Raw genomic sequence first — 12,032 nt, forward strand, 5'->3', positions numbered from 1 at the left:
ATCGTCATCGCATAATAAATATACTACCATGTACCCGGGAAAAAAAAAACAAATAAAATATTTATGTAAAAAAAAAAGGATGACACGTAATGATACTATTTATTATAGTGGCTGCTGATGGACGATGATACGAGATATTGCTGCAGGTGAGGTGATACATATCGATGCCATTCTAGTGGTTCTACTACTAGCAGACCTAGTTTATATTTAATCATAGCCAACTGATAACACATTGATATATGTTCCTGTTTATTCTAGTGGTTCTACTAGTAGACATGGTTTATAATTGATATATGTTCCTGTGTATGCTGCAACCCAGACGATTCTTTCGCCGTGAATTGCGCATTTACTTATTATTATTGACGTGTTTTACGCTGGAGGTTACCGCTGTAGGATTTTCCAGGTGTCAAAGCATGCAGTAGACCACACAAGTTTGGCGGTGGAGTGTATGTGTTCCGCTTTTATTAGTAAGCCGTCGAGGTTGATACAGTCAGAATAAGCATACAGTTAAGCCTGCTATTACGTATTACCCGCAGAAAATGTCAAAATAAATGCGAGTTTCACCTAGTGTTATAAACGCACATCGGCATGTATACATGACCGACAATAGGTCAGTCTAGAAATACAGCCCATGTGTCTTGTAATTATAACAATATGTCCAAGACTCCAGAATACGGAAATCCACCTGACAGCACAGCTGATCTAGGGGGTGTATTTGAAGGCCTACCAGATGACGGGGATTCTGAAAATAGCGAACAGCGTATCTCCGCAGCCTCCAGACAGTCCCAAGCGTCCAATGCGTCGGAAGTAACACTCAAGGCTGAAGATGGGGATGCTGGTACCGATATAATAGGTACATCTGACAAGAACGCACACGAAAGTGATACAGTGAGCGCATCTATTAGTGATGCACAAGAAAGTCGCAGTGTGAAGAGTGTATCATCCGGTAGTGGCAGAAGACTGCGCAATGTGCAGAGTGCCTTGAACATGCCCGTATTCGCTATGGGCGGCCAGATATTCTCGTACGATCACATGAGCCTGAACAAACTCAGTAGAGGGAATACGGTAGGTGATGTAAACGCTGGTACACACAGAAAGAGGCCTCAGAGTGCTAAGGTATTGTGTGACACGAAGGACCGTGAAGTAGCGGGAGATGCAGCAGAGAGGACTGCATTACCTCAGAGCGCAAATAGTATCAGCCGTAGTGCGAATACAAGAAAAGGAATACAACGCAAGAGCAAACCCGGAACACCGACGAATTTGGTGTTGAGTAGTGTGCACGGGAAGGGTGCGCAGGAGGATTTAACGGGTGGTTCAAGTTTTACTCAACACACTCCTGTTGGCACAGGTCATGATGCAGTACTAGGTGATGATGACATTGACGTAGGTGTAGATGACACGAGCAGTCATGTATACGAGAAGGAAGTGGATAAATATACAGACAAACCACACGCACGCGAAATAGAAGAGAATATACATGCCGATATAGCACACGCAAGCGACACGGAGATAGACGTCGGTGATGGTACGACAGAAGCTGTGGATGATGCTGATTTGGAGGTTAGAGCGATTGTGGGCGGTGAAGTGGAGGGACCAGTCCTGTCTACCACGACTGAGACAGAGACTGTGCCGGATACTGAGACAGCCAGCAAACCACCTAATACTGCGGAGGAGGATATTGAGACAACCGTTCAATCAAGTGAAGGTGTAAAGGAGGCTACAATCATCCAAGACACGGATACGACCGTTCAACAAAGTGATGATGCTAAGGAGGCTGAGAGCATTCCAGGTATTGAGACGGAAAATCAACCAGGCGAAGATACAAAAGAAGACAATACTATGCAAGATATCGAGACGACCGTTCAACAAAGTGATGATGTTAAGGAGGCTGAAAACATCTCAGATTTGGAGACAGAAAATCAACCAGGCGTAGATACAAAGCAGGACAGTACTATGCAAGATATCGAGACGACCGTTCAACAAAGTGGTGATGTAAAGGAGGCTGAAAACATCTCAGATATGGAGACAGAAAATCAACCAGGCGAAGATACGAGGCAAGATGATACAAAGCAAGATATCGAGACGATCGTTCAACAAAGTGGTGATTTAAAGGAGGCTGACAACACATGTAACTCCGAGACTCTAGCAGTTCAACAAAGCTGCGATATTATGCAAACTGTCGATTTAGAAACAGAACAAAACGGCGATGATTCGAGGGATGCTGGGTCAGTGATGGACAAGCCTGACATTATTGCAGATGGCCGAGACAATACGATAGAGGCGGCTGAGAGTGCTTGCAAGATTGCCCAGGCGGATACAAAGGCAGACGGGTCGGTTGAAGCAGTGTTGACTGAGGCCTCGGACCATAGTAGAGGTGAGGATCTGGGCGATACTGAGCATACTATAGATACCGAGGCTAGTGGGAGTGTGTTAAGTCTTACAGAAGGCGCCCAGCTTGTGGGCGGTGTACGGGGCTCGCAAGCGGAGAAAGATATGAGCTTGAACTTCGAACGACTCACCACCGATGAGCGGTCTACTGAAACAGGTACGTACGGTGAGAAGTTCTTGTAGGGATCAATGTGGCTTAGCGAGTAACATGCGTCAAGTTGCTCTTACTATGGGCTATTCTACTTACTACTCATGTACAGTGTAAATTGGGACATCGTAGTATCCCCCCCGAATTACCTGGCGATGTTCAGCTGCAGTTGTGTTTTGCTTGTGGTCAGTAGTCCGTATTTAGCTATAATATTTCTGTGACTTGTCAGTATTTTGTGCGTGTGAGAGTGTCCAATTTACAAGGCTATGGTCAGAGAGTTCATTTCCGGGTCGGTTGGCGATGTGGACTAAAACCTGTATAATCATTTTTGTGTTTCGGGTCCGAGTAAGCAGGCACGCGTGTATTGCATAGACTCACTTTATCACAGGCCTAATTCGTATTCCAAACGTGTATCTGTCTCGGTTGGCTGATATCAAGCGTTTCAAGCTATCGTACATACGGGCCTATAGTGGCTATGGGGAGACCTTATGAGTTAGATAAAAATTGAGTACATAAAAGTATATGGAGTGTATTGGAGATGCTATTGAACGCACGTGTGCCGGAAAGTAAGGTCATGCACGCTCGACCAGCAACTTCCGCACACATACCAATACGCGAATGGGCGGTGCTACCGACAGCAATCACATGCATCAATACTTCGAACATGTTTAGTATCGTTGGCAATCCAATCCGTGAAACCCAAATGAGAAATACGAGAAGATGAGTACACAGTATAATGGACATATGGTTCTCCACACACTCTGCATAGACGAGCTTGCGGACATACTAGATATGAGAGAAAGAGTACGTGCGGAGAGCGAATCAAGTGACGCTGACTGGGTGAAGCTAGATGAGGAGATGAATGTGCCGACGATAGGAAATGGCAAAAAGGACAGGAAAAGCCTGTATGTACTGAAGTTATGCCCGTTTGTGAAGGTCGCATGCTTTTCTATGAATACATACTCTTCCGTAAAAGCCTATGGTACGAGCAATCTACTCAGTACTGTATAAGTCCTGCTTTGCGATCTGCGTGTTTGTTATTTTCTGAATACACAGATCAGAACCGGGCGCAAATGGGGATATACAAAGCCTGCATGCTTACCTTAAGAATATATATGCATTTTGAGGCGCATGCGTGTTAGTTTAAGTCGACAGACACAAGTTTCATCATTTTCTACGTTTTGATATACAACAGTACCGTCAGACAGATTAGTTCGGAGGTCCTGGGTAACGCTGTCGCCATTGGACCAGTTGAAAGGTAAGTATCCCCCTTTTTTTCGCACAGCACTTTCAATGGACTTATCAGTGGAAACAAAAAAAGGAGGGTTTCTGCTATATTCGCTCTTGCACAGACAGTCATTGAATACTTTTGAGTGCTTATATGTGTTCTACCAAGCTTCGTTTTAGCCATCGTGCACTCCAAATTCAATCGGAAAACGTGCGAGGGAAACAGATCCTTCCAACAGGGTGCGTTGACTTGCCGAAACATCCCTCTAGGTGTCTTGGAAATAATTATGATTATAATCTTATCCGCATACGCGCACAGCTTTGGCGAAACCTTGCCCAAACGGCAGAGCAGTCTCGCTAGATATCTCAGCAGGGAGCACGAGCTGGAAGTCGGCGCAGCAGGCAAGCGAATATCGCTTGCATCACAAGTTTCAAACGATAGCGCAACCGATTGGCGGCGAAAAACCAAGGACCAGGTGTGTGGCAGATGTGTAGTATTCACCTGTTTTACGAATTGAACTATGTTATTGTTGGATGGGATGGAGTATGGGTCTCTGGGTGTATGATCACCATTGTTGGAACACTGGAGCGTCTCTTATCCTTCTTGTTCTCCTTGCAGCTCCGTCGTGCCAACAGCGAAGTGGTCAAAGCCAGCAAAGGGCTGGGGAGCCGCCAACGGAGTGACACAACGAACGCTTCAAGTACATATGACCAGATTGGCAGTGGTAGGAAGCAGTCAGTACCGTATGTCAAACAACAGTCATTCACACACAAACCGGCCACAACAGGTGCAGCATCTGGGTTGCACCGCACAAGCACACAGATGGCAGCCTCTGATTCCACAATGTCTGCTATGGATGCTGAGGCGAGGAAGCTCAGTAATCGTACCTTTGGCCAGCGTATCGGAGGCTCATTCAGGTGAGCCTTTTTTTGCAAGTGTATGGCTTCTAAATTGGCAGTGTTCTGAGCGTATACAGTAATACCAACGTCAATACAAAATGTAAACCTTCATATCTTAGTTTCCAAGTGTTTGCCAGGCCTCTTTAGTGGGCCATTAGGTACTGTTGTTGTATTGGACTTTTATTGCTTTGGCATACAACTACGTTCGTAGCATATATCACCGGATGTGGCCAATTATTCAGCAAACGTCAAGTGTATAAGACTGCTTTCATCGAAGTGTGTAGGAATATTCAATTTGAATTTTTAACCCCCAGTCTTAACAGAATTCAAAAGTCGGATCCAGCTATTGATAAGGAATTGCCAACTGGAGAGTTCACAGTACCGCGAACACGGAATATGTCACTAAACATGGAGAGGACAGGGCAGGAGAACGATCTGAATATATCGGATGAAGCCATCCTCACAAATCCTGCGAGTATACTAAAACCAGTGGGAAACAGAGTCAGAACCGATTCTTTATCTACCAAGAATCGCCAGACATCGTAAGCGTGCTTGTGTTGGATCTGGGACATTTCAAATGTGGTTTGTCGTGATGTATGGTGCGTGTACTGGCTGCGAATATGTACAGGGGGATCGAAACAAATGATATTGTTTCTTCGGTGAGTAGGTCTTTGGAGCCAGTGCTATATGTGGTAGATTTGGAAACGCTTTATTTGCCCGTTGCAATAGCAGTGCTGGATTCAATTCACCATGTCAGCAGTTGCAACCGAAGCATACAATACTGACCGTTAAATCCCATTGATATATATTTATATATGTGTCTGTATCGGGCAGAACTACGTCGAAAGGTCATGATGCGTTGATGAAGAAGCTTCAGGAGGAGAATGACCAACAGAAGGCACAAATCCAACTCATGCAGATGCAGCTGAAGAAAATGGACGGTACAGGTAAGTGTGGGTTGCGTACGAATCGAAAGCGTGCTTTGCAATTTTGATCGGCTAATGATGTTAGTATCTTGCTGGGTGCACTCATTTGGTCACGTGAATTGTATGCGGCCGCGGGAGTGTACACATTAGCCTTGCGAAGCTCTGCGTTGCAAAGCATTGTAAATTTGGATCAAGTTCTGCAGTTGGTAACACCTGACACGTAACTTCGTGCGCCTATTACATTCTTCATCCTTTATCCCATGCGCTTACAATTTGGCAACATAACAGACAGCAGGAAGGACATCAATCTCAAGATAGAAAATCAACGCTTGGAGCGAGAACTCGCAGCGTTGAAGGTGAAGTACTCTGACTATTGTGACTATTCTTACCACTTTGAGTCAATATTAATTCAGGAAGTACGCCGGAGGGTAACACTTTGTATCTGCTTGTTTTCTGGACAGCACGTGCATAGATCCACCGCGCATTGCCCATTTGTCAGCCAGGCTGAGAGATCATTTGTGTACATCGATCATTTACATGCGCGTCTAAAGAACAAAAATAAATCGTTGAAACTCAATTTCTAGGAGGCCGCCGGGGACACAAATCTGTATGCGCTGGCAATGTCAGCTGACAGAGTCAAGTTGCTCGAGCAGGAGCAGGAACGGCGCCGGCACAACAAGCTGGGCAATGTGCAGTCCATCAATGTCACACTCAACCATGGTAGGTTTGTTCATGTATGCCGTAGATAAAGCCGTGTCTAAGACCAATGCATGTTGTCCGATAACGATGTGTCTGCGACTATAGTATGTGTGATCCACCAATGCCATACTCTATCATGATATATCAGGTTATGTATGTGTCAGATATCGCTGTCTGGTGATCCATCAATGCTGTCTGTTACCAAAACATGCGTGATCCATCAATGGCACACTCCATCATGGTATGTCAGATTATGTATGTGTCAGATAACGCTGAGTCAGGGATCAATGCTCGTGCAGTCCCCAATGCCACACTCTATCATGGTATGTCAGGTTATGTATGTGTCGGATAACGCTGCGTCTATGATCAAGATTTGTGTAGTCCATCAATGCCACACTCGATCATGACAGGTGTTTTGTGCACGGTCAGATCACCGAGGTGTATGTGTGTTTCTGGGTATGAGCCCATGTGTAGGTCGTCGTCGCAGAACAGTTCGTGTTCGCGTATTGCTTGCAGTCTGTCCAATCCAACTCATCGTGAGTGTGCTCAAACGGATGGATTGATTTAGTCGACGAATTCTGTTCGTATTTCTTGTCGTTCTCTGGGAAGCTGGATTTTTGTGGTGTACTTCTGGTGACCATAGGACAGTACTTCGCATATAGGACAGCGGGTGATATTTATCTATGAGGGCAAATACCATTGAAACTGGTTTCAGCTGCTCATACCCCGGTGTATCAACGTTCCACACACTACAGATCCGTTAGCTATGGAGTCTCTGCGTGCCGGATTGATCAACTTGAAAAAGGAGAGAGACGATGCTGTGGCACACCTGGACAAGCTGAAATTCGAGTACGGTATCATAGAAGATATCTCCGAAATCGCAGGACCTTCAGGTACACCCGCGCCTTGTATGTGCGTTACTTGTGGGACTGTTAATATGAATAGCTGTGTGGCGTAAGTATCTATGGAGTCAGGTGGTTGTGCAGCACGCACTGCACAGTCCTGCAGTAGAGCATGTAGGTTATAACGGTGCTTGTGAATTAATATTTGATTTTCCAATGCCTGTCGTGGTGTGTGTTCGTTGCGTTTAGTTTACGTATGCTCTTATATCTTTGTGTTTTTTGCGTAAGGCGCGGACAAATATCATACATCTGACAGAGGGGCCACGCCCCACACAAAATGCGGTCGGTCGAGGACATGAAGCAGTTTGGTATGTCGTCAGAACAGTAATGTCTGCTCACTTGCCGTCCACGAAAGCAGCACGTTACCTGTCACGTGTTATTCTAACATGTCAATATGACTACATAGATTCAGCTAAAGGGATGACACCCGGTCAAGCACCAACAGGGGCAGCTCCAGGTAAGAATTATCTTCTAGATGCGCTTGTTAATGCGCGCACAGCAGTATATGTTTTCCCGTGTGCGTAATTCACTCCTCTATGGTACACCAATTGCCTTCAATATCTAAATCACCAAGCAAACAAGTCTGTTATACGGGTATATGGGCCATACAAGCTTATTGCACTTTTAACTCTCGGATGAAGGTGAGATATGTGGACACGTACATATGCTGCGGAAGCGTCCTATGAGCCCTAAGCACATGTAGTGTATGTGCGCGAAATTGATGGGGGCGTGATATTTATAGCAGATTGGTATGCAAGTGCTCACAGATTACTTTATATGCATATTGTAGTCAGACCATTTATGACCTGATCTATACGAAGATTGCACTTAATTCTTACAAGGCCCCGAGTCTTTGATTGTAAATTATTGCTGATGATGGTGTGTGGCAATGCTATAGCTCGGGGGATATGTCACCACGCATTCCAGAAAGTGGATTCACAATCGTGGAGGCCTCACAAATGTTTAGAAACCCTAAATTACCAAATATAGTTATTGAGTATATCCTACAGTAGACTCTAAAACAATCACTTTATTACATAAACTTCCTAATTTCTATAGAATCTTCAGTCTGCACAAAGCATAGTACCACAATCATACCACGGTGTACGTATTTCAGTGTAGGCAGTTGCCATTAATCTCCTGGCTCAAGATATATTGTTGGTTAACCTGAGGCTTTTGTATGCGATTGAATTGCATTGTGATGGCACGTTTGTAAAAGTTTATAATCAGTAGGTTACATCAAAGCATGTGCATGGTTGCCCCTGCCTTCATGATACACACACGTCATCATCAGTAGATAATAATTCTCCATTCGATAAAGGCGATGGTGAATCACAGGATTCTGACATGCCATGCAATGATTGGACTTCAGTGAGTGTCTATAGCTAACTAAACTCATACAAATATTTGATTGCTGCGCGCTGTCACCTCCTTCCCGAGAACAGCAACAAATGCACCACCACCACCACCACCGCCACCGCCGCCACCAAGTAAGTCAGGCGTTTTGACTTTATACTATATAATAACATGACTTCGTCGTCTATAACAATAGGGCGAAGCTATGTCTTTGTAACATGGATTTATGGCGCGTGACTGTCATTGTCATTCTAAACAGCTCTTACTACTGAGCTGTCGATTGCCTCTCCAGCCCTTCCGTATGTACAAATATGAAGTAACCTTATTTATACTCGGATATTTTCTAGATTGGTTGGACGTCCAATGTGCTTATGGCGTTGGTACCGGTATATATGAATCATTACCTACGGAAACTTTGCATACGACTCAAAAACAGAGTGACGCCAAATGGAGATTTATTCACCATTGCAGAGCGTCTATATATGTAGTACTATATTGAGTTTCGGCTCATTGTAGCCCTCATTGTGCTTTCTGCTACAGCTTCCAACGCACCACCACCCCCACCCCCCCCTCCGATGTCCAACGCACCGCCGCCACCACCCCCACCACCAGGTATGGGATACCCTTCTGTGAGTTACGGTCAGTAGTTCCCGTGTAACTTCCTACCTAGCGTCGTTTGATCGCATCCATTCCTTGTTGACTTCGTTTCGCGCGTTTTAATTGATATATGTGCTATGAGGACGACAGTTTACAATTGACCTCGTCATTTCGCAGTAGATGTCTATTGTGCGTGGTCTCTGATCGTTCCAAATCATGGTCCTGATGCATACGTACTCAGCGTAATCGCTTTCACTTTCGCCCGCCTGCCCGCTTTAGCATCAAATGCACCGCCACCACCACCACCACCACCGGCGTCGAGTGCTCCACCACCACCACCACCGGCGTCGAGTGCTCCACCACCACCACCACCGGCGTCGAGTGCTCCACCACCACCACCACCGTCACCACCGGCGTCGAGTGCTCCACCACCACCACCACCACCACCACCACCACCACCCCACCCCCATCAGGTGAGAAGCCAGTTTGTACCTATATGCTTGTGTTTGTGGGTATCACTTTGTATTTGGATGTGTCTTTGTATGTATACATCAATGTATTTTTGTATGTGCAGTTTTTTTTGGCAAGACTTTCATCTAACTCAAATCTTTGTCTGGCCTTATGGCCGGCGGAGCTCCACTACCACCGCCTCCGCTTTCATCAGTATTCGTTGCGGACGTTATGTGCATATTCCAATGCATACTCTCTTTGAAGGTTGCAGGGAATATTGTGCAGGCTTCGAATGAATGGTCTTCTTCATTTCTATTCACTTGACACCACATGTTATCCTAGTTCGTACTAGCCTACTTGCGGATATACGATATCCCAGAAGCATTGCGCCTTTTCTGAGCTTTACGCAATTGCTTTAAACATCCGTACAGGAGTAGCACAGCCACCACCGCCACCGCCGCCACCACCAGCTTCTGGTATGCAACGGGTTTAAGTGTACAGCTGAATCTCGATGTATAAATCCATGAGGGGTTGATCTATGCCTGAACTTATGTTTCTACTTGAGGCGTGTAATGGTGGGTGGTACATTTGTTTGTATCTGCTTATAAGTTCGGATTCTGGTTGGGGATACTCCTTACATCCCGGTAATGCCAAGCGTAAAAGCTTCCTGAAAATGATTTCGAACATCCATGGCTAAGGCGATGCTAAGTTGAATCAGCGTAATTTGTCTATCGATATCATAAGCTCTTCGTGCCTTTAATTATCTAATTAATTTAGGTAATAATATGCACTGAGACTGAAAGACTTAAAACTTTCTTCATTTCTTCCCATATTTCATTCTCGTAGGCGGTCCTCCACCCCCACCCCCACCACCCCCACCCTCAGGTATGCTTACTTAATCTATTGCTTGCAACTATCGCTCGTATACATCCCTTTACTCATCAACCTGTTATTTCTGTTGTGACTACATATAAGTGAACCTGCATAATATATGTATCTCGCAAACAGTGGTTGGCATTGCATTCGCATGCAGCTAGTGAGCTACTGCGGAGGAGAAGTGCGCCACAGGCTCTGTGTGGCGTGTCTCCACATTTCGATGTGGGTACTTCCTGTTGTAATGCCACTCCGCTGAGTTTTTATCTTCACAATTTGACATTTACAACTGTGCAGGAGGAGCACCACCACCACCACCACCACCGCCGCCACCACAACCCTCCGGTAAGTCAGGGTAGCATTTGACAAACACACGAATAAATGTACACATGGTATCAGATGAATGTACACATAATCTCAGCTTATATCAGTTAGGTTTCCTAAGTGAAGTGTAAGCAATTCATTGTTGTGGACCTGCTGGCTAGACATAATGTAGCACCAAAGTTGTACCTTTAAAACACCACGCACGAGGTGGCGCTATTGCTGCTAGAATGCATTACAGCCAAACCCGAGTTTAGGTAAGTTATACGAGTGTGCTTACTAGATCGTACCACTAACAAACACGCCACTAACAAAAACAGGAGGAGGTCCACCACCACCACCGCCGCCGCCACCACCACCACCACCGGGTAAGTAACATTCAGTCAAGAATTTGGTCCCATAATCTACAGATTTGATGTATATTCGCAAGAATTGGCTAGCACGCCGCACAGAATACGTCGAACGACTTCGTATGTGCCTTTAAAACAACTCAATGATATGCAATTGGAATCACGCACGAGAATCGCTCACGTCGCGTATACTTTTATTCTTGTATGCAGGAGGAGGAGCCCCAGCGCCACCACCACCACCGCCACCACCAGGTATTTTATGTTTTGATACGGTTTTGACTTTACTCCGGCGGGTTATATATAATAGCTACTTACCATTCACGCGTTTGTGTATATCCGACCAAACGTATTGGTTTTCTTGGAAAACTCTATGTATTGCTGGAGTTGGTCTACCTTCTCTCCCACTACCACCATGTACGCACAAGTTGCCAAACAATTCCATAGTCGCACATCAGCTTTACTGTTATAAGGTATCCGCAGAAGCTACCATCATTCACGTGTAAGTATTCACGGCACGACACACATATCATGACTCATTTTGCACACACATCGCGTTCGTCGCTACACACAGGCGGAGGTCCACCGCCCCCACCCCCACCACCAGGTACGTGGGAATGAATTCATATACAATATGCGCCTCCTTGCTTCGGCGCCTTCAAGGCATTGCTCAAGCCTGTTCTCAGTAGTGCACATGCCTGCGTAGTCTGACGGAACTGCGCTTCCTTTTAGTGACAACCACCTGTATGTTTTTTATTCCTACCCAGGAGGAGGCCCACCACCGCCACCACCGCCTCCAGGTAAATATTGTTTAGTCAACGAACTAGTCCCATCCGCAGGGTTCACCACGGTGTTGTATCCGTACAGCTGTTCATCTATGTGTCTAGCTAGAAACAGT

The 12,032-nt window shown here is 45.5% G+C and overlaps 1 protein-coding gene across 1 annotated transcript; it reads left to right on the forward strand.

The window, feature by feature from the left end:
- Positions 1–654: 654 nt before the first annotated feature.
- Positions 655–11,163, forward strand: SARC_08703 (hypothetical protein; the record flags this gene model as incomplete). The annotated part of the gene is made up of 18 exons (XM_014297306.1): positions 655–2,545; positions 3,306–3,441; positions 3,732–3,794; positions 4,083–4,239; positions 4,383–4,681; positions 4,978–5,205; positions 5,498–5,610; positions 5,878–5,945; positions 6,174–6,309; positions 7,044–7,181; positions 7,597–7,647; positions 8,636–8,680; positions 9,087–9,158; positions 9,423–9,616; positions 9,973–10,069; positions 10,440–10,478; positions 10,764–10,811; positions 11,108–11,163. The coding sequence occupies 18 exons, from the start codon at positions 655–657 to the stop codon at positions 11,161–11,163; spliced, it is 3,831 nt and encodes a 1,276-aa protein (XP_014152781.1).
- Between the last annotated feature and the right edge of the window lie 869 nt (positions 11,164–12,032).

This window comes from Sphaeroforma arctica (genome assembly GCF_001186125.1).
Source record: "Sphaeroforma arctica JP610 unplaced genomic scaffold supercont1.809, whole genome shotgun sequence".
NCBI classification, from domain to species: domain Eukaryota; class Ichthyosporea; order Ichthyophonida; genus Sphaeroforma; species Sphaeroforma arctica.